The 27,184-nt window shown below is 41.7% G+C and overlaps 1 protein-coding gene across 1 annotated transcript in view; it reads left to right on the plus strand.

Moving 5' to 3' along the window:
* Window positions 1–27,184, plus strand: part of SMNDC1 (survival motor neuron domain containing 1) — a 62,267-nt gene that overhangs the window by 13,241 nt on the left and 21,842 nt on the right. Inside the window, exons 2-4 of the mRNA XM_069239410.1 lie at window positions 462–581; window positions 15,874–16,016; window positions 23,498–23,659. Coding sequence (XP_069095511.1) covers window positions 462–581; window positions 15,874–16,016; window positions 23,498–23,659 — 425 coding nt within the window. The remainder of the gene's footprint in view (window positions 1–461; window positions 582–15,873; window positions 16,017–23,497; window positions 23,660–27,184) is intronic.

The following is a 27,184-nucleotide window of genomic DNA, read 5'->3' on the forward strand; positions in this document are numbered from 1 at the left end:
TTCGGTGAGAGAAAATACAAAAAACACAAGCTTAGTTTACCATGTGGAAAAACACAGCTCATCTGCAATGTCTCAACTGCAATGTCTAACACCACGGTAAAGCCAATAGGCAGCTAAACTGAATACAAAATCAAATCTGCAACTGGCGAACACTGAACAACTATCCTTAAGGTGATAATCAGCCTGATAAATGGTACTTCCATTTTGTGGTAAACAGAACAGTTTTTTGATAGACATAAGATAACTGAAATATTAACAGTAAAGTGCAAGTTATCCTCAATTCTTTGGCCATCAGTATTTGTAAGGGAGGAGGTTTGAAAGGTATATTTCTAGATCGGCAAATCCACAAACTTCAATAAACAGACACATGAATCAAACAGTACTTAAAGTTTTTGCTGTTTCACTTAAAATGTGTATGCGCACTTGTTTTACATTTCTCTAACACTTCATTTGCTCATCAGATGGCGGAAGAACTTGCCAAGCAGTTAGCCAGCTACAAAGCGCAGCTTCAGCAGGTGGAGGCTGCATTGTCTGCAAATGGAGAGAACGATGACCTATTAAAGCTGAAGAAAGATTTGCAGGTGAGGACCATTTACACTTATTTTTTCTTTTTTATTAATATGTAGTGTGCTTCCGATTTAAGGCGATGAATCATTTGTTTCATTCTGTAGTAACTGAGGGCTCTGTGTGTTAAAGCACTGCCAAATTTCTACTCATCATTTCCTTTTGATGCTTAGCAACACAATTTATTCAGCTTCATGTACATTCCTGCGTAATAACCCATGTTAATTTCTGTGCGTGCAGAGTCAAGGGGGAGATTGAGCATCTAGAACAGTTTGATTAAACTTGGACAGCAAAGATCAGCCCACATCAGTGTTTTTCTTCCTCTGTGTACAATAAGAGGGGTCAAATGCCACATTTAAAAAATAAATAAATAAGCTTTGAAGTACAGGACTCTTAGGTGAGCAGAGATATGTGCCCTTTCAGTTCCAGTACTTTATTCAGTAATCACCCCCGCCCCCCCCCCACTACCCTTCATCAAATGTGTACGGTTGTTCCGGTCATCTTATCATAACTTTGATATGTGCTTGTCCGCCATTAAGATTGGCCAGGCTCTGGCGAGAGCATTCTTCCTCATTGCCATGGCCCTTGTCTCCGGTGCCCTGTCACAACCTATGTGCCACTAAATGTTTCCATGTTGTTTCTCTAATTTGTCTTATCAACACGATGGAGGGACATTATTCAGGTATTGTTGCAGGTCCAAAAATATATATATATATATTTTTAAATTAAATTAGTGGCTTGTTTTTCTCTTTGCTACACCACTTTTAATGGTTCCAGAGACTATTTCATAGCACAGGATCAAGGCGAAGCTTGCCTTTTTTACTTTCATGTTATGTACCTTCAGGTCCTATCGTTTCTACACCTGAGTTATACTCTTTTATCAAAAATATAGGAGGGGCTAGATCAGCAGATTTATATATGCAGTTGATCTTAACCTTATGTACCTTCGGAAAACAGATTTTCTACTGTGTTGCATGATGTCTGATTTGGCAACTGTCAGGACTAGTTTAAGTGTTGTCTCCATTGAGGGACCACCCATCCCCCCCCCCCCCCCCCAGTCAAGAGGAGCATTTTGGGTTCACTCATTTGAAAGTGTGTTTTGGAGAGGTAGTGGGGTTGCAAGGATTTTAAATAAGGGACAGCTAGTTGATACCTAACGAGGTGCTGAATGATTAGTGTAGTGAAGGTGTATTCTTGTAACCCTTGGAAGCCAAGAAACATCGCATTAGTAATGGAAAGAACAAGTCTGTTAGGGGAATTCTTTCATAACTCCAACCTGAGTTAATCAAACCTTAAACTAAGTGCTTCATGCACAAGTTTCCTTTTCACCCCAACCATATTGTGAACTTAATGTGCCCTCAAAGGACCGTGCATGTCTGCAGTACTTGCACCCTACAGGTATTCAATGAGATACTCCTTAGATGTACAACAGTCCGTTATACATAGAACATACAACCATTGCAAATGGTGAGACCGTATTTGAATTCATGTATCCACTCATTGTCCTTCATATCAGTGACCCATTCCATATACATTGGGTATCTGATGTTGCAGTCATCCACAAAGCCCCGCTACTATGGTTCTGCAAAGTATTGTCAGAACTGGATTTTTTTTTTTTTAATATAAATTTCCTCCTCACACTCCTCGAACGGTGATTAGCCTCCCATGACATAAAGGTAAATGTGTTTCAGCATTTGGGTTGCATAGGTATGCCTTCAGAGGACCAAAGGCCTAGGAACCTTTACTGAAAAATACTTTCTGACATACAAACACCTCATCCACCTCTGCCGCAAGAGTAGGGCATTTGTTCTTCCTGCATTCATGCATTTTTATCAATCTAAATAGAGAACATTTCTAAATCGTAATAACCAATGTGTATGTTTAGCCTTATTTTCAATACTGTCTGGGCAGACCAAGAAAAAACAAAGGAAATGTCCAAGAAGTTATTCTTTCTGATGAAGCCACAACATGGAGGAGTAATAGTTCTGAACTATTCGGCAAATAAAAGGAATGGCAGCTGCATAGGAAATGAACATAGCTCATTACCCTTAAGAATTATAAAATTCTTTAATAATTAAGGAAAATTGAAGTGCAAATCTTCTGTCAAAAAGGTCTATTTACTGCATCTGTGCTGCATAAAAGGCCTGGGCGGGTAATCTGTTTCCGGCTGGTCCAGTCAAAAACCTCCATGGATATAAATGAACCAGATATGTTGGCGTCCTCTTTATGACTTAGACTGCCTTGTTATCTTTCTCATTGCCCAAAACACCTCAACACTGTAGCAGTTTAGTTACTTTGCCTAGGGGATGTTGTTTCTGTAGGGAGAGAGTACATTTTTGAAACAAAGTTGCTGTGTAGCATCGACAAAGTAGCAGTGCATCTGTTTTGGTAATAAAGGTACAAAAGGTGGAGTTTTGTGTGTTGCCACAGATACAAACAAGCTTTAAAAACATGGTTCGTACTACTCATTGACTGGTTTCCTACAAACAACGCAAACCCTGTCTATACTGTATACAGTGACATTAGGCACTTAAGCAAATATATCAGCATTCATATATAATGTAGTAAAGGTAGACATTTTCCATACTACTGTTTAATGGAATTTTGCTTTTTTAAATTTTTACAAAAAGTGAATTTATCTCCCCTTTAAGTCATCCAAAACCCCTCATCCTACTATGATCTCCCTAACCCTTTCCACAGACTCTTCCCTCCTCAATCCCAAGCTTAAATCCTATTATAAATTCCAATTAACACTTCTCAATTTTTCCATCCTCTACCCCTCCATTACTCCAGTCAATCCAACTAACAAACTTGCATGTCCGCGGCTCAAATTAACTTATAATAATAAAGCTGTACTCCTATTTCCCTATACTAGTCCAGCACTAATTCCTTTTAAGGTTCCGGAGTAGCGTGCTACTCGCCGAAAAGGGATTTGCGCCTTGTCAGGGGTAGTAAGCGCTATATAAATACTATTACAATACATTAAGGCACTGCTAGCCAGCAAAGTGTAGCTGGAGAAAGAAAGGTGAAGTAGCACGTCAAGCATTCAGTTTACTGATCTTACCAACAAATTATATCCGAGTAGAGTATTGAGTTTTGGTTAATCTTCATCAGGAACCTTGCCTCTTTGTTATCAAGTATACAGATTGTCACCTATTCTATCCAGCAGAGTCTTAGTCACAATTGTGCATTAAGAAAGGCCCAAATAGTACCTCTTTTTCTTGTGTGTATTTTTTTAGTACAACATCTAGCAGTTAGCCTATTTTGATGACATTTTATTACAGTCAGTCACGAGGTGGGTTTAGTCTTAACAGGCCTGTGAGCCCATATACGTTTGTGACATGATTGTCTTTTGTGAGCAAATAGTAGTGTAGGTAATGGATCTAGTATGCACTATTTTTCATTTGAGATTGTTTTACCATGTTATATGTGGTCCAACAGTGCTGACACATGCCAAGAGGAATCTCCTTATTTTCAGGCTCTAAATGTATGGCAGTGGGGTGCTCTTGCCTTTGGTATATAATATGAACGAACCAAGAGTGTTCTGAGACTGTCCAAGGAAGTACAGTCTTGCAAGAAAGTGGATACATCTTTGGTCACATGTCTTGTTGTGGAGATCGGTAACTCTCCTTATACCATTTCTCCCTTGTGCTTTAACATAAATGTAGGAAAGTGATGGGAATGGTTAAAATCTTATTTGGTCAAGTCCCAAAACCATGAACATTTTTTGATGCATCTTTTCTGATGAGGAATGTTGGGGGTGGGGGAGTCTTAAACCTTTAGTGGCCATTCAATCTGAAACATTGAACCTTTCTTATATATAGGGAGGACATCATCAAAATTGGCCCAAATACCATAATATCTCTGGAACTGCTTTTCAACCACATAACACCCCCCCACCCACTTCCTCAACCACATCCTCAAAATACCAAATCCCTCACTCTTTCCTTCTGATATAAAAAAATGAGCTTTTGAGAAACAAATCTTTGCCATAGAATTGTGGCGGTGCATTCTGTCATCCATGTATAAATAATAATGCGGACGGACTAAAAATGATTGTGAACGATTCAGACTCTAGCACCACAGTTCACATGTCGATTATCAACTCATTTTGAAGCTTAAGCTGGTCTAGAGAGGCAAAGTATGTCACTTGTATAGCTACTGGAGGATGTGGAGGTGACATTTAACAGTAGATATGAATTCAGTTGAGAGGGCAAGCAGCGACTTTCTTCTTCTATGGGGATTCTTTGTAATCATTCAAGAGGCTCCATGAATTGAGTGAACCATGATTAGGAGCTTAGAACTTTGGGGAGAGATTGGTATTTGAAGTTTGGCATCCATGTGCTCATTGGGTTATATCTGGATATGTATTGAAGGTATGGTACACAAGTAGTCTCCAGGGAACTTGGAGTGCTCCGGAGGTGAATTCAGTGGTTTTGTTTAGCAGGAGAAGGCATACCACAGGAGGTGGGCTAGTAGTACTTGAAAATGGAAAGAAATGAGGGTGTAGTGAGATTTTCACAAAAGTGACAGCTGACTGCTTCAGAGGTTGTACAGGATTCTAGCACTGAGTTTTGTTAACTGTGTTAAATATATAGGTGACTGGAGCACTAGTGGTAAATGTATATACTTGTTGTGAAATCTGTAATTACTTAGCAACAGAAACCCAAATTGGGCAGTAAAGTTGACTAAGTTATGAGCAAGAAAAGGCAAAATACTCAATAAATAGATGATTATGTAACAAGGACTGCAGAGCCATAATTATCAGGGAAACACAACAGAAATGTGTTACTTTAATGGCCTTTGATTGAAAACTTCAGATGAAGATATTGGCCAAAATTGCACAATCCAGTTTCCATGCTTTCGATTGATTGGCTACACGTTATTTGCTTAGCTTGCCAAAGTTTATTTGTTTCCTTTTTGAGGAGGTTTACCAAAAAATCTGGAACTTGATTGTTACATTGTCACTTCCACATTTCATTGTAATTAATTATACCAGTCTTTGAACTTTCAAAGGAAGCAAAACACAGGGATTTTGTTAAAACATGCCTCTTTTCCATGGTCATGCAGCTGTGGGTGAAGGGAATGTTTCCAGGGTTTACCATCTACTAAGAGACAACATGTGAGTTTTCAATTTAAAAAAAATAAAAAGTAATGGCACCCATTTTGGCAAGCTCTCTACAGTCACACCCCTTAGTCTTCATAGTTTCAAAGACTTGACAACAGTGAGGTAAAACTCGGGGTTAAAACGGCTTGTTCTGGAGTTACATTTTTCCAAAGAAGACTGGGCTGTTGGATGCATTTTGGATATTTATGATCTTTTTAGAGGACTGTTCAGCAGATGTTGGAGGTAACACGTGGTATTCAGTGATGTCTGTGGACAAAGATGCTTACTGTCTTTTAGTTAATGAGGAACTTCCCAAGCTTTGCAGTAGCAAGTCACATGTCTTACATTTAGCTTCATTCTTCTCTCAATGGTGCAGAATCATGTGTTACTTAGTGTCAAGACCAGTTGGTCTTGATGTAACACATCTTTTCCCAATGTGTAGATGATTGGCTAATTGGGACCATTCACCTTCCTCAGTATTGTCTGGTTCTGAGATGGTAATGTTTATAGATGATATTCCAAAGGATTCATGTTCTTGTGAGACTGATCCTTTTTATACTCGACACTCCTACAGATATAATTGTGGCACACAGACGCCATATCCTGTTACATCAGCTTTGTAGCTCTTTGGACCCGCTCCTCTTCTTTTATATTGGGATGTTACCCTGTATAAGATCTAATGAGAACTCATGCAGCAGCTTGCTGTGCTCTTTAGATGAGCCTGTAAATCATTGTGAATCACAGAATAGCAGTCACCAGTATAGCTACTGAAATAATTTTGCTCAGTGTAGAGGAACAGATTCTTCAGAAGGCCACTGATTGCCCACTTTTAAATACATTGCCAATACTAGGACCTGAGGTGTCAACTTTCTGACCCCAGAGGCCATTTGTTGCATATGAAGTCAGAACAAACCGTAAACGTCTTTCTATGTTCCATATGAACAGCCAAGGATGGATCCAGGTGTTTACTTTCTATGGGAGCAATAGAGCTTTTGTATTGGTCCCTACTAAAAATGATCTCTCATGCTTCCTGGATTGGAATGTGTAAACAGATTCTTTGCCAACAAAAAATAGAAATTGGTATGTTCAAGTGACATGTTTTTGAGTGGGTTTCCTACTCTGCCAGAGACAGCAGTAGTTCGAAACACATTGTGAAGGGGGAAGAGCCAGGACCAAGAGCACTGGATTTGCATATTAGGTAATTTTTGCCTTTTCTGTTGCTACTGAAATTCTTCCTGCAGCCCGTGTTCCTTTTCGTCCACTAAACATATTTCTTTGAAAACCTATCACATACTCTGAGGTACTCCCGGATCAACGTTGCAGGTAAGATTCAGGTTTTCTTGAGAGAACTTGATCTATTATAGAGTGTGCAAGTGGCTGCTCACTTTGGCTGTCCAACATTGGAAGTCTAGATTATTCCATATCGCAGACAGAATGCAACACTTACAGCTCCCTCTATCCTTGAGAGGATGTTAAAGGGCTTTACGAATAAGTTATAATATATTATTACCCGATTACAATTGGTACTCCTTTTAGCTACCTTGAAGGATGAAAGACTGAATGGACCTTGCTGGGATTTGATCATGCGATCCACAGGTTACGCAGATCTTGCAGCTGGCTCTGTACAGAAGACTGGGTAAGAAATATGTTCTAGCCACGTTGAAAAAGTTACTTTAGTAGGAAAAAGTCGTGTGTGTGTGTGTATATATTTGCTCATGCAAACAAGGAAATGAAGAAGATAATAATTATGTGTATCATATAATTGTACTGGTGAAAATGCTCTGTGTTTATAGATGGACTTAACAGTTTTAGTTATGAGAACATCCACTTTTTTTCTTGCTTTGTTTTAGTTAGAATAAATTTCCATGTTAAGCAACAATGTTCCTGATTAATATTTTTTTCTTCTTATGAACTGGTTCTTGCATGAAATTGCCTCTATAGTTCACAAAAGGCTACTTAAGTTGTTTATGACCAACTCAATAGCAATTATTTGTTTGTGCCAAAAATCACTTTTTATTAAAATGTCACTTGAGAGCATACTCTTTTATAAAGAGTGAAAACACATAAAATGTAAGTGTTCATTAATTATTAAGCTGTTAACATGTTTTGAACTTGCCTATCAGATAGTGCATGTTCAAGATAGTTCACTGACCAGGTCAGTGGTATGCTCTACCGGTAAGTAGAGCCCTCGTTCCTCTGAACTCCTGACCTCTGTCAGGAGTTCGAGGCCCTCCTCCACCCACAGGCTTCTGCCTGCGCTTCATCCCTGGTGTCTAGTGGGAGAGCTCTTCTTCCCTACTAGGCTGTCCTCTGCCTCTCCTCCTTTTTTCTGCTTCACACTCTGTGTGCTTTTTCTTCCGTGTCTGTCCCTTTTGTGCTTCTTTTGCTCTCCAATATTCATCTTTTTCCTTTGCTTCTGCGTTGCACTCCTTCCTCGTTATTTCTCTCTCCCCCCTCCTCTCTCTCGCTCTGCATTCCTGCCTCTGCTGCCCCCATGGCCCGCCCCCTTTTTTCGTGCTGTTTTCTGCCCCTGCTTCCACCTCCCAGCTGTCCTCTTGCCCCCCCTCCCCACTTAATGCCGGCAGTGCCGAAGGTGCACCTAAGGCAAGCCCGTCTGCGCCTGGATTGCACCCAGCACCAGAACCCCTGGTTCTCGCGCCCTACCGCCGCGACACTCAACTCGGCTACGACGCCGCCACCCTCTATGTGCTCAACGCCTGCCGCTCACCTGCCTCCCATCAAGCCACCCCACTGCTCACCCGCGGACCTGTCTCCTTCTGGAATTGCACCTTCACCTGCCTCCACGCCAACGACCCACCCGCCAAGGCAGGACGCAGCCATCTCAGAAGCATCCTACTCAACATCCGCTCCGTCTAACTCTGGCACCTACTTGACTCAGCCTCCCGAGACGTCGCCTTCCTGACTGAGACCTGGATGAACCCCTCCTCAGCGCCCGACATCGCATAGCCATCCCAAATGGCTACAAGATCACCCATAAGGACCGCACCAACAGGCCAGGAGGAGACATTCCCTCAAATACCCTCCACAGGAATACCCTTAGAATCACGACCAGCACGAAGACACCCTCAGCACCCCCGAACACCTGCACATCCAGATCCACACTGATCCAAACACTACCCTCAAAGGGACCCTCATTTACAGACCCTCCGCACCCTCCAAAGACCCCAACAGCAGTTCAGCGACTTTGAGAACACCAATGACAACTCCACCACCCTGCTCGGCATCCTCGCCAACCTCGGCCTCAAGTAGCTCATTGTGACTCCCACCCACTCTGCAGCACACACGCTCGACCCATTTTCTCTGCCTGCAAACACGTCTCCTTCAGCCACACCACTGAACTCCACTGGACCGACCACTGCTGCATCCGCTCCTCCTTCGAAAAACCTACAACACACCATTGCCCGCAACGGATTTCCCACCACAGATGGAACAAGGTCACCGAAGACCAGCTGATCACCACCCTCTCCCGGAACCCACCTATCGACACAGCCCACAACCTTAGTTAATGGATCGACGACTGTGCCAACACTTTCGCCCCAATCAAGAAACCCTCTAAAAGACGCACTGACAAAGGCCTTCTGGTTCACTGCCACCCTCCAAGAATCCAAGCAAATATGCTGAAGACTCGAGAAAAAGTGGCACCAAGAACAGACACCGGACAACCACACAGCCTTCAAGAACGCCATGCGCAGACATCACCAACTTATCCGAACCGCCTTCAAAAAACTCATCGAGAACACCGTATACCGCTACAAGGAGCTCTTCAATATCATGAAGGAACTCTCCCAACACAGACAACCCGCCATCACGACCTCTGCATCTCCCTAGCCACCACCTTCTACCGCAAGATCAGACATCAATATAGCCTTAGAACCCGCCGTAGCGGGCTCTACCGGCTATTAAAGGCCCGCTCCCCGCGTTAAATGCCCGAGCCCAAGGCGGGGGCATTTAACAAGGGAGAGGGACTTTAATAGCCGGTAGAGCCCGCTATGGCGGGTTCTAAGGCTATTAGAACATTCTGCCACTCAGGGCAGAATGTTCTATTAAAAAAAAAAAAAAAATGTTCACGGAGCCCGAGGGGATTAAAATACCCTCGGGCTCCGTGAGGCTTTGTTCACAGCTGTTGCTGTGAACAAATCGAACATTGGAATGTTGGCGCTGCGGGCTTTTACCGGCCTGTAAAAGCCCGCAGCACTCCATTGTTTTCAATGGAGCTACCAACATTCCAATGTTCTAATGACAGTTTCAATACCCAGACACCAAACACCCCACCACCACCACAGGCTCACCAGCCTCCTGCTCTCCTGGACCCACGTCAATGACGACACCATCAAAATCATGAACACCATCCAACCCGGCTCGCCATCCAACCCCTGCCATCACCATATCTTCAACGAAGCGAGCTCTGTCATCGCACCCCAACTCCGGAAGATAATCATCAGTTCCTTCGAGACCGCCACCTTCCCAGAGAGCTGGAAATGCGCTGAGATCAACGCCCTCCTCAAGAAACCCAAGGCGGCCCCAAAGGACCTCAAGAACTTCCGGCCCATCTCTCTGCTCCCCTTTCCGGCAAAAGTCATCGAGAAAATTGTCAACAAACAGCTGACCCGTTTCCTCTGAGAACATCATTCTGGACCCGTCCCAATCCGGATTCCGCAGCAACCACAGCACCGAAACTGCCATCATCGCTGCCACCGACGATATCTAGACCATACTTGACAAGGGCAAAACCGTGGCCCTCATCCTCCAGGACCTCTCGGCCGCGTTCAACACGGTCTGCCACCACACCCTACGCACATGCCTCAAAGGCGCAGGGATCCGCGACAGAGCCCCTTACTGGATCACCTCCTTCCTCACCGGCAGAACTCAGTCCACCTCCCTCCATTCTTCTCTGAAGCCACCAAAACCATTTGCAGTGTATCCCAGGGATCGTCCCTCAGCCCGACCCTCTTTAACGTCTACATTACTCCGCTCGCAAACATCACCCAATCTCTCAACCTCAACATCATCTCATACGCTAATGACACCCAGATGATCCTCTCGCTCACCAAGGACCCCGCCACTGCCAAAACCAACCTCCACGAAGGAATGAAGGCCATCGCCGAATGGATGAACAACAGCTGCCTGAAACTGAATTCTGACAAAACTGAGGTTCTCTTCCTTGGCTCCACCTACTCAGCATGGGGTGACTCCTTGTGGCGTGCCACACTGGGAACTGCACTGATAACCACCGACCACGCACGCAACCTGGTATTCATCCTGGACTCATCACTATCAAAGACCCAGCAAGTCCACGTCATCTCTTCCTCCTGCTTCAGCACCCTCCGCATGCTTTGGAAGATCTACAAATGGATCCCCACTGAAACCAGAAGGATGGTCACCCAAGCCCTCGTAAGCAGCAAACTCGACTATGGCAACGCCCTCTACGCAGGAACCACGGCCAAGTTCCAGAAAAGACTGCAATGCATACAGAACGCCTCATCCTGGAACCCCCCCCCCCCCCCCACCACCACAGCCACATCACAGCCCACCTGAGAGACCTGCACTGGCTCCCCGTCAACAAGAGAATCACGTTCAAACTCCTCACCTATGCTCACAAGACACTGCACAAAACCGGACCAGAATACCTCAACAGACGGGTCACCTTCTACACCCCGACCCAACAGCTTTGCTCCGCTGACCTTGCCCTCGCCACCGTCCCACGCTTCCACAGAACGCTCGCCGGTGGCAGATTGTTCTTCCACCTCGCTGCCAAGACGTGGAACACTGTTCCCACCCACTTGCGACAGACACAGGGCCTACTCACCTTCAGGAGACACCTCCGACTTGGCTGTTCGAGCAGTAGCAGTCCTCCAAACCCCCCCTCCCCCCCCCCCCCCCATCCCTCAGTGCCTTGAGACCCTCACGGGTGAGTAGAGCGCTTTTACAAATGCTTTGCTTGACTGATTGAAACATGTCGGAAAACTAATTGTACAGTATTTCTTTATGTTCTTCAGTAGTGGTTCAGTTTAACAATCTTGCATTTGAAAAATTCTTAGCCGTTAAATAGACCTGTGCTATCTTTGCTGTAATAATCCAGTAAGCCGTTTTTGATGTGTTAATGTAAAGAACATTGTCTGACTATTGAATAAAACAAAATAACATAAGTGACGTTCACAGCTCAAGCACTTTAACCCAACTAGGGTACTGATTAGGACATGTAAGATGGCTGGGTCAGGAAGGCTTGAACATTATCAAACTGATAATCTTAAATTTTGTACAGATAGCCGGAAGGCAGTCTCCCACTGGGATACAGGTAAAAAGGATGGTTCCTTGGCATAGGAATCCACCACAGTCAGTCCCTGCAAAACCTGATTTGAGAAGGCAGTGATCACCCAGTGCTTAATTTGTGCTTGTTTCAGGTGCTGAGGACCGGCACTTATTTTTGAGGGCCGGGGCTTATTCTTCTGCCTCAAGCATTTGCTCGGAGCAAAAGACACATATGGGAAAGACGGAGGAAGGGGAAAACGAAAAAGTGCCACAAAGGGAGAAAGTAGAAAGCTGCTAGAGTGAGCTGAAGGGGTAAGGAGTGGCTTTATATGGATTGAAGAGGCCCAAGATGGCTACTGGATTACACCGCCTCAGTATTCCGTGCTCCCACATTTAATTGCAGCAGCCGTGTGTTTACGAGGAGGGCTTTGGGCACCGGCACATTTTTATTTACAAATTAAGCACTGTGATCACCCTCATACAGAATGAAGATACACTTCTGCTACCCCTCTTCACACATCTCTAATGTTGATGAACTCATCAATGATAGGGGGCTGACTTCCCAGAAAAACAAGGAATGGCTTTTAGGTGGGTATCATAGCTTTCCAAAGAGAGGAGTGGTGGGGGCACAGCTTTTCGAAACATACTTTACTGAGCACAGAAAAACTACTTTAATAATGTGAGTACTACGTGACATACTCTGAGTAATGTGTCCCTGGTCATACAGCACACTGCAAAACACTCTTGCATACCACCATTGGCAAGTAAACTTCAGAAGGGCAACTTGGGACATACCATTGCAGTTGTTTGACATCTTCTATGTTGTCACGTTTTGGCTGTTAGGATTATACTACCTACTATGCTATTTAGCTAGTTTGATCAACTGTGATTGGCACATGAGGCCCTCGTAAGTTTTTACAAGAGTGCATGGTTGTGCAAATGTGCTGCGTTTGTATCCTGTTAATCCCTTGCTCAGTGGCCTCCCACTTTGTTTTCATTTGGTCGGTGAAGAGGCCCTTGCTGGGGACAACTGACCGATAATGCAAAACGGTGTAGTACAGCGAGACATTGTGCCGCAGCTCATAAACTGTCTAAGAAAGGAGCATGCTGTAGGTCCGAGATTAATTTCTATCGGTGCTACTTGCTGATTTTATTTATTTATTTTTCTTTGTGAGCAGCGGCTTAACATCAGTGGTATGGAGCGATATTCCATGCGTCGCAAGCCCTTTTTTGTGGTGATTTTGTGCATGGACCTCTGTGGTGGGGAGGGTAAGGATTGATTTCGATTTTAGCCTGGCCTTGTATGTAAAGGTTGTCTCTGCTCTCTTGTCTAAAAATATGGAAGTGCTTTAGAGAAGGCTCCATTACCACTTTTAAGCGGGGTTACCTATTTCTTACAGACATGAGTAATGTCTGGCCCCTCCTTCCCAAGTACTCTATCATGCCAGCTTTTGACAAGCAAACTGGAGGTTGGGAATAGACATTTGAGTGGTGGAGTTCTATACACAGTCCACGTCCTAGCTCTCAACCTTGGAAGCTCTTTAGAGTACTATGCTGGATGGGATCCTGCTGGAGAGCATGTGGATTTGTGGTATTGCTGTGCAAGTCTGAGATGATCTTGGACTCAAGTAAAGCTTCTGTGGCCACTGTTTGCACATGTTTGCCTTGATCACACTCCCTTAGCTTTTCTTCACTTGTCTTGTGCCACAGTAAGTGGTTGGCAGTGTGAGCTTAAAGGCACACATGAGCTTTAGGATTGTTTGATTAGACCTGGTGTTTTTCCTCGTTTTTGATCAGCTAATGTTTTTCATGGCTGTTGTATGACTTGTCACTAACCTGGGGTTTATGTGGAGAGAAATTTAATTACTCGGTGAAAGAATGAATGCGTGACATGTCTTTAAAGGACATTTGACAGAGAGTGCAGCAACAATGTCCCTAAATGTAGAATGAAGCCCATAATTACGCTGCCTGGACTTTGTTCCCCTCCCACCTTTTACCTCCCTCTCAGCTCACCATTTCCTGTTGTGAGATGCTACTTTTCAGTGTAAAGGGTGGTCCGCGTTTGGCTTCATTTGGCTGCACATTCAGAGGGACAACCAGTTTTAAAGGCACTCTACCCCTTTCCCTGTGACCACAATAAATAACATTATTATTTTTGACAGTTCAGCATGACATTTTTACTAGTAGCTTACTTGGGGTCAGTGGCACTAGATCGCATAGTATAAATGAGACGCATAAACAGGAGTGGTGTTTTAGGGTTCTGAGCAAAGTGCTGTTTTATATTGAATACACAGTAAAACAGTGCTAAACAGTAATACAAATATACATAGTATAGTAATATGGTTTCACTATTTACAGTTTTTTTTAGCAATATTGTTTCATTAATCTTTTGTTCTAGTCCCTTGAAGACTTAGCATCCCTAGGGTAACTAGCCTACTACTTCTTTTCTCACCAGATGTCAGCGTTGGGACCCTAATTCAGTCAAAAGTGGAATAGCAGTCTTGTAGGATTTAAAAATCCTAACGTTCAGTCCCACGGGTAGACTGTAAAAAGTAGTATTAGCAGCTGTGGAGGGGAGATGAAGCAAGTACATAGAAAAAGCAGGGTAAGCAAGAGCTAGGGAGGCAAAGGCTATGTAGAAAAGGCAAGAGCAGTAGCGGAGAAGATAAGAGGGGATAATAAACTCTTCCATCCCCATGGTAGATAACAAAACATATGTTGTGCTAAAATGCCATGTTCTCAGCATTCTGCACATCCATATTGTGACGTATCTTGAGCAACAACATTGCTGACGTTTGCTTGGGTTGTTGAAATCATCATTGAATTTCCATACCAAATACATTATATTCATGTAGTGCATGCTGTTTGGCAGATTGTCTTGTGAATAATGTGTATAGTGGGTGCACAGTGCTCACAGGCTATGTATTGTGTGCACTTTGAAGCCCCTTTAGGGTATCATTACTTACTGCATGCATTAACACAACATATCACTAAAATGAACAGAATAGCGTTCTTTTTTTATCTGGTGTACTACTTTGCATGCAAGGTAAGTTGCATCTCATCAGTTGTTGCCTATATTTACATCTACACAAGTGTGACAGCAGTGCCACACCTTTAAAGATCTTTGCAGGTGCTGCAAATTGTCCGCATTGGCAAGTACTAAATGGTATAGGACAGTTTGTATACTCGTGGCACTTTTGCTGCCTGGGTCTCACTGTAAAGAAGTAAGAAAATTGTTTTTAGAAATGTGTTGTGTGAAGGGGGGGGGGGTTAGGACTGCTTATGAACTGATTTAGCAAGATATATACCTAATAAAATGCGGAGCAGTACTGTATTGGGCAAAACCTGTCCCTAATGCCAAATTAATTTATGGCTTTAATCTGTTCTGTCTTGCTGTACATAGCATTGAGGTTCAGCCCAGGGTTTAATGCCCACAAGCCTTTATAGAACTCTTGGTGCTCAAGTAACTGTTTGGTACATACTTTAGCTTACTAATACTGTGCTTGAAGTATAGGGCTGGTTGAATGTTGTCCACACGTATAGGATTCCTTGTGCAATACTGCCTTCCACTGTTAGTTGGTCTTTCTTTGCTGCTTTCTTGTGAATGGGCTACACTTTTCTAAACTTTACTTAGTTGCAAAAAGTTAATTATCCGCTAAATGTTTTGCCAGTAGCTCCATTAAAAAAAAAAATAATAAAAAATATATAATAATTTTAAGATATTAAGCGATAGCTTAGATTTAAATCATTACAACAGTATAGTTGTCACACGTTGTTGGGCTTCAGACAATTCATTTTTCTTTAGCGTTTATATTTAAACACGTAAAAAATTGTTTGAGAGTATCACATTTGTCTCTCGATACACGTTTCTGTATACTGTTTTAAAAAAAGACCCAGTTGACTTCTATTAAAATGTATTATATTTTTTTCAGGAAGTTATAGAATTAACCAAAGACCTCCTTTCCACACAACCGTCTGAAAATCTTACAAGCTCAGACCATTCTACCACCGATCTGCCTGCTAATTTTTGGCAAGTTGGCGATCGATGCATGTCAGTCTGGAGCGAAGATGGACAGTAAGTGCAGAATACCAATTCCTATCAGTTGTTATGATTTGCAGTCCACTGGTAAGGTAATTTTCTTCAGTTAAGTGTTGATCTTGTGATTGTAGGAATGAGTGAATATGGGAAAGAGTTTCCCTCTTTCTGTAGCGTGTTGGAAATTGTCAGAAGGTAATGGGTTTGAGTTCACCAAATTCAGATAGCTACCTCTAAATTGGTGTCACTGCCATTGTGGAACCCTTTCCTTCACCCCATTCTTGATAGCATGTTCTTTCTTTCTATACTTAAGTTTCTCTTGGGTCCATTTTCGTCACATGAATGAGACCTCTTTTCAACTAAAGGATGGGAATAGAGATTGTCCTCCCAAAATAAAAAAAATGGTTGTCTGTGTCCTGCAGATCCTCTTACCTCTAGCAACCCCACGTAACGCTAACCCTCATAACATTAGTTCCTTTTCCTTCCTCCTTACCAGCGAATGTAGGAGTCCGGCTCGCTAACAAAAAAAGTAGTTTTTTGTAGGATTTAAAGAGCTGTCTTAGTAGTTTAGCCTTTCCATGGTTCCTTTCTAATGCTACAGTTAGTTGATTTCTAGGTCTGTGAGTTCAGCATTGTTATTATCTCATTGACTGACCCTCACACGTGCTTCTTGCAATTGGTTATTTCCATTTTTGCAGAATCTGCACTTTCCTGGTTAGGAAGCACACTCCAAAAATTTCAGTTTTCTGGAAGTCGTTAGATTTATTTCGACATCTGGCTTGAAAGTGGTTCTACTATGGGTTGAAACTACCTGTGACCATTCTTTGTATCTGACTCAGAGAAGAGCTTTGGAACTTGGGTGCCTAGCAGACAAAGAATACTGCTTAGATTGTTTTGGGATCATGATAGTAGAGGGGGCATAGAGTGTATAGTATGGTGGTATTGTTTCTGATCAATACAGCACCTGCTGTTCCTGAAAAGACCTACATGACCTGAGTCCATGCCCTTTCACAGAAGACAATAACTATTGCTATTTACCACTGCTTCAGTTGTAGTAGAAAGATTGAGGTTTTTTTTCTGTACATAAGGAAATTTCTCCGATAAGTGGATGCTAGCCACAATCAAGGGTTCCAGATGCAGAGAATGCACACTTTTACCACATAACGACACATTATGGAAACTTTGTGGCTGTGTGCCACATCTGTTGGGGATTTCAGTTTGTAATAATTAAGGGTACCATCGAGAATGTGCTTTACTGAGAGAGAGTGAATGAAGTCTAACTATTTACTCACTCCAAAAAAGCATGGAAATGAAGGCCCTCTTTATACTTCAAGACTCAACAGATACACTTGAACTTTGTTTTAAGAATGCTGCAATACAGAAGGTCATGCTATTACTCAGAGAGAGCAAATGCATGTCAACCCTCGACCTCAACGCGTACTTCCTCATATGGATGGATGCTACACATTGGCAGTGTTTGTGTTGGTTGCGGTAAGTGGCACACATCCAGTGACTATTTTCCTCTTTGGTATCAAGTCTGCTCTGAGTGTGTTTTGTAAATGATTATTCGGTGGGTCCTCCCAATTGTGCTGTCAATCTGTTGATGTGTGTTGAATATGAGTGCGTGGCTGGCGAGTGGAAAAACTGTTAACATTGTCAGGACCAGGCCAGTAATACAGTTGACCCATATTCTAGGTCCTGTATCGGTGTAACCAAATCTCATTTCCACCCGCCACGAATCAGGATTTACTAGTTGTGACACTGAAGCAGAAGAAAGCATGTGGTTTATTTTTTTTTTTTTTTTTTTTTGGTCCCTGAAAATGGCATCACCAAAGGGTTTGAGGTGCTAAAATCACTATCTTCCCAGCTTTCAGTAACAGGCAGACTTGAATCAGAAAACCAAATTTTTCTGCTTAATTTTGGCATTTTACTTGGACATTCCCCGTTTGTACAATTTTTTTGTGCTTTCAGCCTCCTTCTAGTTAGTGTCAGAAATGGGTTTGAAACCAGTGCTGGCTCCCGGACAGCTAAACATTTCTGAAAAGTAGACAAAATTCTGAATTCAGCAAGGGATCATTTGTGTAGATCCTTAAAGGTTTTCATACAGAAAGCAACAGCTAAAATAAAAATATATTGAAATTGAGGTGAAAAAAGCCATTTCTGTCCGTTTTCTTTTATAACTTTTTCCAGCTATGGCAGATTTTTGAAAGCAGTATACCATTAAGTCCGCTGGACTCTTCTGGTTGCGGGGTTATATAGGGCTTGTAGGTCCATCAAGAACCTTAGGTACCCAGAGCTGCACTTTGCAATGGGTTTTCATTGTATAACTGGTATACAGCAATTAATTTGGTGAAATATAAAGAGTGAAAAATAGGCATCAAGGATACCTTTGTATTTCTAAAATGGGCACAAGATAAGGTTTTGAGAAGCAGTGGTTAATTGCCCATATCTGGATTACGGGTTCCCCATACTAGCATGTGAATTTCATGGCATTTCTCAAATAGACTTCTTTTTTACACACTGTCTTATATTTGGAAGGAAGAAATGTAGAGAATGACGAGGGGCAATAACACTTGTTCTATTCTGTGTTCCCCCAAGTCTCCCGATTAAAAAATGGTACCTCACTTGTGTGGGTAGGCCTAGTGCCTGTGTCAGGAATGGATCACACAATGGTCAATGTTGGTCCTTATGTGATGGCAACTGTTGACCCTGGAGTGATCCATTCCTGACCCAGCCACTAGGTACAGGCACTCAAGTGGGGTAGCGTTTTCATCAGGGCAGGTGGGGAAACACTGGATAGCAGGAATTTTGTGGATCCCACCATATTCCTGTAGTTTGTGTGACTGAAGTGCAAGAAAAAAAATGAGTTTTTATTCAACATTTCACCTTTTTGTAGGGTATTCTGGGTAAGAAAATTTAGGGAATCCACACAAGCCACACCTCTGTGGACTCCCCCGGGTGTCTAGTTTCCAGAAATGTCTGTTTGCTAGGTTTCCCCTTATGGCTGCTGAGATGGGACCAAAAACGCAGGTGTCTGCCTTACAAAACCAGGTTGTTTAGTGATAGATCATTTTGATGTCTGCACAATACGATTTTGGTGGTGGAATTTGGGGCAGAACTAAATTGGGGAGCTCCCAAGAGAGCATTCTCTCCGTGCTTGCCACCACATGCACCTGCTCTGTGGGTTGGGTTAACCATCTATTGTCCCGCTGCTTGCGAAGGGACAGCAGGACTGTCCTCGTCACTTCCCTCAGAATCACTGGAAGAGGAGTTGTCGGAAAAATCACTCCCAGAGTCTGCGTCATTGTCCTATCCCTCGGATGCTGTCAGAGTAGCTGCTGCTGCATCAGAGCTGTCCTCTATAACGCGAGTTAGGGCTTGAGCAGCAGTCATCCGACGAGATGCCATCTCTGCTACTGGCTTATCTCTTGCTCTGAAACACTAGGGGGGGAGGGGTGTGTGATGCATGCATGCAACAGTAAAAGTCAGTCAACTTACCTTCGCTTTTTCCCCTCACTTAGCACGATCTCTCAAGACACTAAAAAAAAAAAACGAAAAAGACACACTATTACTTCACCTTGCCACATACGAATCGTCAGTCTTTAGTGCATGGAAGGCCCTTAAAGGGTGTTGCCTTTATGAGTGCAAGAAAAAACGACTGTCTAAATCGGATTGAGTATAGATGGAAACACGATTGAAAACAATACCGATGATATTATAGAAAGAGTAGAATATGTTTTGGATTGAAAGGTAACCTGTCCAATCCAGACGGCTAGAAAGAAAACAATCTAGCAAAGGACTCCATGCCCATGTGCACTATCACAGAGAGGAGGAGTCTCTCCATCTTGTGACTTGAAAAAGCTTCTTCAAAGAAAAGCAACTTGTCACACTCTGAGCCCAGCACTAGATGACGAACTTATGCAAAGCATGTTAATCTTCAACACTACATGCCACGGACCGATGTACACTGGGTATGTGACATTTTCCAAATATACATATATACTGACCAGAGGAAAAACTCGGGTCAGCTATATTTCAAGAAAAATTCCTGTCCAAGAAGGCTTTTCTGTCCTTCATCAAAACAACCAGGAGCCCTCCTTCTCCTCCTTCCCCTTTTCTTTTTGGTATTACTTTTATGGCCATTTTTAAAAATGGTAATGCTTTCTGGGCAAAGGTTTCACCTCATTCGTACCGCTTTGACACCCAAATATAGAAATAAACAGAAAGCTGACTGGGCAACCTTTTAAGAAGTGGCCTTTCACAGTGCGGCAATACGTGTTGGTGTTTTATTTTTTTTTAGTAACTTTTGATCCGTTTGGGCTACAACCAAGTATTTTTGCTGAAATGTGCAGATTATGCAAAAGATGATGTATTATGTGGCAAATACGACAAATCCTTCATTTTGCGGAAGTGCTGCGTGTTACATTGACCACATAATATTCAGCCCACATTTCAAAGCAACTGCTTTTTTTTTTTTTCCTTAAGAGACCAATAGATCTGGTGAGAACTACTTTTGTCTGTGGCTCTCTTGAGGAAACCCTGACACATGCATGAACCCTAGATGGAATAAGAGTACAAAGCAGAGGGATGGAAAAGCCTCCTAAGGACTAATACATGCCAATTCTGTTATGCTATTATCCCATTCTAACATAGTCCGTATACTCCGTCTCAAATCAATCGAGGGACGTAAGCTATATTGAGTATCCCTCTCCCATCCCTCTACTTCACATACCACGTTATGGACCATTTTTTATGTTCAGCATCATACTGCTTTTTCCACTGATGTTTCTACTTCATCCAGAGATGGCATTTTCCCCACACTAGTCATAAAATTATCCACTCCTTTTTGGATGGCTATAAAATATTATTTATAAATCTAGGTATGATGGTGCCTTCTAAGAGAGCCTGAAGTTTGCAGGCAAGCTTCCTAAATACAGAATACATCTGCAATGGATGCTTCATTCCAGCTAGATCAAAAGTGCTGTGGCTGATCTTAAAACCCATACTTAAGCAAAGTCTCTGAAAATGTCCTGGGTGCACTTGATCGATTTCCAGCTGGATACATTACATAAGATACTTAACTTTTCCTTCTCTACACCAGCGCTTTTGGTTCTCCCATTATAGTTAAGGGATAACCCAAAATATTTGAAGCATTAAAACAATGTCCTAGATCAGAAGTGGCTCAGTTTAGATTAGCCAGGAGCACATCCTCTCATAGTTGAATGGTCTGAGAATGAAGGTGGATGATGGAGGGGTTTACAACCCTGATCCTCTCTGAAATGAGACTTCAACCCAGTTGAGGTCTTCTTCACTCGAAATGACTGACTGTTATAAATGATGGTGTTAAAATGGATTTAAATGTATTTTTAATGCATAGGAGTTCTTATTTATTTTTATCTCTTTGTAGATAAAGGCTGAGTTATCTGTATTAAATGGTTTCCCAATGGTTAGCAATATTGATTTTCATATTCCATTTGTTTATGTTCTCCCTGGTACAGATCTTCAAGCCCATCAGATTTTTATATCCATGCTTTGGAATTTACTTGTTGATTTAGACTCCACATCTCCCAATAACATATCTACTGGTCCATAGGACAGTTTGCTTCATAAATCTGCTTGTCCTCTTAAAAAAAAAAAACAGTAGCTCTGATGATAACCTCTCTGATTATACCAGGTTTCAGATATTTGTAGGGTTTGAATACTAGCAATTCACTTATTTTTCAACCTTTGCGTAGATTTACATACTGGGACTGGAGGCAGCGGTTATCAATAGTTAAATGGTTAGAATGCCCTTATGAGTCTGTGCGAACCTACTAACTTGAATGATTTATGTACCTGGGAAGTTAACTAGGGGAGTTAGCGGGGGTTGTTCTTCACTAACCTTTTTCCATACTAAGAAAGGTTGGAAATGTATTCCTGACAAGGGCAGAAGTACAACTTCCAGGTTTGTGAATTAATGAAAGCCACTACTTTTTGTTTTTATTAAAATTCTGACTATCAGCTGGCTTCACTGTGAGTGAAAGCATTCTGCTCTTTCAGAAGGAGCATATAGGCACACAAAGTATTTTTGTTCTGTGCCAGGGACTACAATGACAGTGTGTGCTTTTGGAGACCAAAATATATATATATATATTTTTTTTTTTTTATAATGGTGAGGACACTGCAGCTCCCACGGCAATAAAGGCATACAAAACGATTTCCAAACAAGACCTGCATTGACAAAACCGAAAGGCTCACTGCTGAATTATTTTCATGTTTCCCATAAATTTTTTTGAAACTGGTTATGATGATTTTTCCATAATGTTTTCTAATATTATAATGCATCAACACATTTTACTAAATGATGCTTCAAAAAAATACCTAAAATTGCACAGTAATTAATTAAAATGTTTATTTCCTAGTTGCATTTTTGTGAACCTTTTATTTTGAAAGCAAAGAATCCTCGGTGTTGCTTTCAAGCTTCTGCAAAATTTGCATTTAGTCTGAGTGCGTTCTGGGAGCAATATACGTAGCCTCATATTGTTCAACTTTGCAAATGCCCCTACATATTTTTATTCTGGCACCACTGTCAGTAATACAGTGAGAGCTTACATTTCCTTAGAGCGCTGACTCTAAAAATGAAGGCGCTGCATTGATGAGCCATAAATTCAAGTTCACACATTATGAACATTACCTTAACTGCAGACAGTGCCCTTCCCTGGTCCATAGTGTTGTTCTGTAAACTAGCAGCCAAAGTGTTTGTGCTGCAGGTGGTTGGGCCTACTTTTCCCAGAAACAAAATAAACCTGAAAACCTGTTGTCCTTGATCGCAAATATATGTCCTGCATTAAGTATGCTTTTTGTCTTTATCTAGTTTAATGGATTCTCTTACGATCATCTGGTGGATGGATTTTTGATGCTTAATCCCACCAATCAAAATAGCGATTACTTATCATGTCTATTATTTTTTGTGACCAACTTCTGGTGGCAAAACAATGTTTTAATGACTTCTGAAAGTTTGTGACCCACTTGCACTTTGTGAATGGTCAAAAACTTTTTTTTTGGGGGGGGATAGGGGTGTCATTAAAAGAAAAAATGGTTTTATTTAAAATAAGTCACAGACTTCGTAGTCTACTCACCCCTGTGATGGTGGTGAATTGTTTGGTCTAGTTTGGGACCTACCTCATTAATATTTGTGAGGTAGATTGAATTGCATCCCACTTCAATTTGGTATTTTGTGATCTGACTTTTTAGTACATAGGTCTTGAGCAAAAAAACCATAGCATTCGCAAAAAGTTTGCACTAAAAGTTGGTAACTAATGCATATTTAAATGTAGGTTTTGTGGGTGATTCTATTGTGTTAACTGGTTATTGGTTCTGTTGCTTTAGTTAAGCATCTGGCTTGTCGTTTTTCTCTGTTGCAAATAATGTTTAGAAGTAAGGCGTTAGGTCCGTATATGAACTCTAAGTGATAGTATAGTGACTGTAGGGTTGAGTTTTAAACCTTTACTCACATGCTTACAGCCGTGATATCTTTGCAGGTGGTATGAAGCAGAGATCGAAGAGATTGATGAAGAGAACGGGACAGCAGCTATCACCTTCAGTGGTTATGGCAATGCAGAGGTCATACCGCTTCTTAACCTCAAGCCTGTTGAAGAGGGAAGGAAGGCAAAGGAGGAAAGTGGAAATAAACCCATGTCGAAGTGAGTGAACCTAAATATGGGGAGCATGGGAAAATAGTAATGCAACAGATCAATTTGTACAGTACTGGATCAAAATACAGCTATGTTTATAAAAGTAGGGCCATTTATATAGTATAATAATGTGTACAAGAAACAGTTTATTTAATGTATGTTTAAATTAACGTATGAAAAAATGGAGTCAAGAACATTGGTCCATTAGACTTGTTAGTTACATTTCGCTTTCTTTAACTTTTGGTGCTAAACTACTTACAAAATGTGTCCTTTCAAATTGCTCACAGTATAAGTGTTGCTTTCAATGTGATATATAGAAGTTGTAATATTCTGTGTTACCTTTTGCCCATAGTACCTTTTGCAGTCGATGGACAACTTTTTAAAAAGAGGCCACCCTTAATTGTTTTAAGCATCTTTTTTTTCTCATAATTGACTAACCGAAGGGGCAAATTGGAAATTTTTCTACTCTAGGTATTTACTTCACCATCTTCGTTTAATAGATGTTACGCTTAGGCAAGCTGACTTGACTCTGTCAATCAAATTGATGTTTAGAAGATATTGACCACCTCTTTTCTCGGTTCTGTTGTATGACTGTTCTAAGGAATAGTGAGGCTAAGGTAGAAGCTGATTCTATTTATTTGCCAGGTCGAATTTCACAGATTTGTCAGCAGGATACAATTCACAACAAATTAAAATAAATAGGGTAAAAATAAAAGAATAAAATGAGTTTTTTTTTTAAGTGCAATCAAATACCATCATTTTCAATCCCTTTCACCATACTTTCACAGTATAAGTTACCCCTTATTTTTATAAGGGACTCCAAGTTCACTGAAAAGACATCCGACAAAAAAAGCTGCCGCACATAGCTTGAAGCTACATTACAGTCTAAAATACAAAAATATGTTAGTCCAATATAACAGCCTACAGGTTCAACCAAAGTGCAGGTGTTCAATATAGCATTGCATCAGTGATTAAACAATAGTTAAATTCTTGCTTAATCAATGTGCAAAACATTTTTCAGCATCCATACACATAAGAAATTGGTGACAGTGCAAGTATTCCAGTATAGGTACATTATCTACGTACAAAAATAAGTACTTACAGAATCGGTGTACAGATTTATCAAGCACTGTAAATCATGCAGTAATGAAGGAAAAGTGAAAATGGGACTCTCAATTTGCTATCAAAATACTTGAATCTTACCAAACATACAGCATGTTAAAAGCTAGTGATAGGGAGCACGATCATTGGATTTGTATGTGCTCTACAGAGCCTCCCAATAATGCTTAAGCCCGAGAGACAAGCCTAGAGGTTTAATCCATTTTCATCGCATGTAGTGTTATGCAGGACAGGAAAAAGAAAGAAAGTGCATGACATTTTTCTGGCTTAGTGTCAAAACTGTAGCTGGTTTCAACCATCACCTCATAAAGCAGGCGAAGGGGAGTGTGCCCAGCCTTAATTGGATGTACAGTTTCCTAGCAAAGAGGAGTAAAAACAAGCAATGTTTATATATGAGTTGTGTATGTTAGTAATAGTGCCCATGCAATGGAATGAATACGTATGTACATAATAAAGGTTAGACTGTGCACAGCATGTGAATCTGCAGCGACTAATGCCACGAACAGATGTACACTGGGTAAGTGACATTTTCCATATGGCGCATGTGCTGGGGATGATGGAAGTTGGATTCTCCCAGAGTTTTCTCAAAGATAAGTTATTTAACAAGTCTTTTATATACTTGAACCAGGGAATTGTTAACGCATGGGATCTGCTGATCACATCACGAAGTGCTGCTCTAAAGTGAGCTAGTTCTTCAGTGGGCCACACTCTGGGCCAGTACAAAATTGTTTTAGGTTGGTGTGGTTGCTTATCTCCTGTATACCTATAAGCATGAGGTCAAAAGAGGAGTGCTCTCCGGAAGCCTTAACAGAGAGGGTGCATAAAGTTCTCTGATGGTAAAAGGGCCTCACTTCCACAATGGCCACACAGTTCAGATCTTTAAATGGTGGTGTTGACGGCTTGAGTTCAACAAACCGCTAGTTTTTACAGGCCTGGATGAACTTGATGATCGCAGAGGACCTGTGCTTTAAACAGAGCCTGCTTTTCTCAATTTGCCCACACCACTGTCCTTATCAGACAGTTTTTAATACCAAAACAAAATCAAATCAGGGTTAATAAAGTGCAACTAGTCACCCGTAAGAGTCTCGATGTGCTACCAAGGTAATCAAACCATGACTCTTTATATAATGTTAGTACGCACCCTTATTATACCCCTGTGTGCTTACTTGACATGAAGTCATTGGTTTCGTTTTTGTGGCATTTATTTCCAGACCATTATTTCTACAGACCTGGCTAAATCTGTCACAGTGAGGAGGCCTATCTGTGTATTTGAAATCAGAAGTGATATCAGCAAATAATGCTGGGATTTCTGTCCTGCTATCATATGAGAATTATTAACAGATATGGACAGAAGCTCCATGCAACCATTGATGAAAAATAATGGTGAAGCCAAGACACAACCTTGCGGCCCTCTCTTATATTTCTAGTTTCTCCGATCATTCACAATTAGGACTGCAACAGACCCATGCATCGTTGTCAGTACATAAGTGCTTGATGATGATTATCATGTCTTGCGGCATACCCATGTCACTAAGGCCCTGCCAAAGTTTGGCCCTACGGACCATGTCAAACGTCTCCTGCAAAAGCAGCATCTAAGCTGTCTTTCCCCATAGTCAGTCTTCCATGTGATCAATTGGAATAAGAAAGCTTGGTCTATCATACTTATTTTAGGCCTAAAGCCTGCTTGAAGGATTTATTACCAAATTCTCAGACATCCAAGTTGTGAGTTTATCTAGGACCTGTTTGCAGAATATATTTTTCAAATAGTCTATCAAGCTAAAGGGTTGGTAGTTCCCATTTGTAAGAAAGGAACTTGTAATGACCTGGGGATCCATCTCTGCATGCTTCCATGTGTCTGGGATTGAGCCTTCCCTTAGGATTGTGTTACTTAAGATGTTTATATATTGGATCCACAAGGTGGCATTGGAGAGATATAGGTCTCCTGCTGCTTTGCCTAGACCAGGAGAAGTCCCTGCTTTTTGGGCCTTAAGGTCTGCTGCAGTGTCATCTAAACAAAAGGTATAGACATGATTAATGCTGGGTAATGAACAATCGGTGTCTCAGGCGGTTGCTCATTGGACCTAGGACAAGAACATTCTTCTACCTCCTTTGAGTAAAGCATTTTCAAGTGGACCTCCCACTCGAACAGCTAGCACATGGGCCTGAGGCTTGTTATGCCCCCTCTTGCCACCATGAGTGATCAAGTGCCACAACTCTTTTGAGTCTTTACCTTTTGCTGCTTACAACAATTTATCTATAATGGAGTTCTCAAAGTTCCTTAGCCACCCTCACAGCTGCTGAACCAATCTTGGGTGACGTGTTTGAGGTCTGTAGATCTGGTCTCCCTTTTGATGGAGGACATTCGTAGGTTGAATCATTCAAATGTGATTGTCTCCCTATTCAAAACTCATGCTT

This window comes from Pleurodeles waltl, chromosome 6 (assembly GCF_031143425.1).
Source record: "Pleurodeles waltl isolate 20211129_DDA chromosome 6, aPleWal1.hap1.20221129, whole genome shotgun sequence".
Classification (NCBI taxonomy): Eukaryota; Metazoa; Chordata; class Amphibia; order Caudata; family Salamandridae; genus Pleurodeles; species Pleurodeles waltl.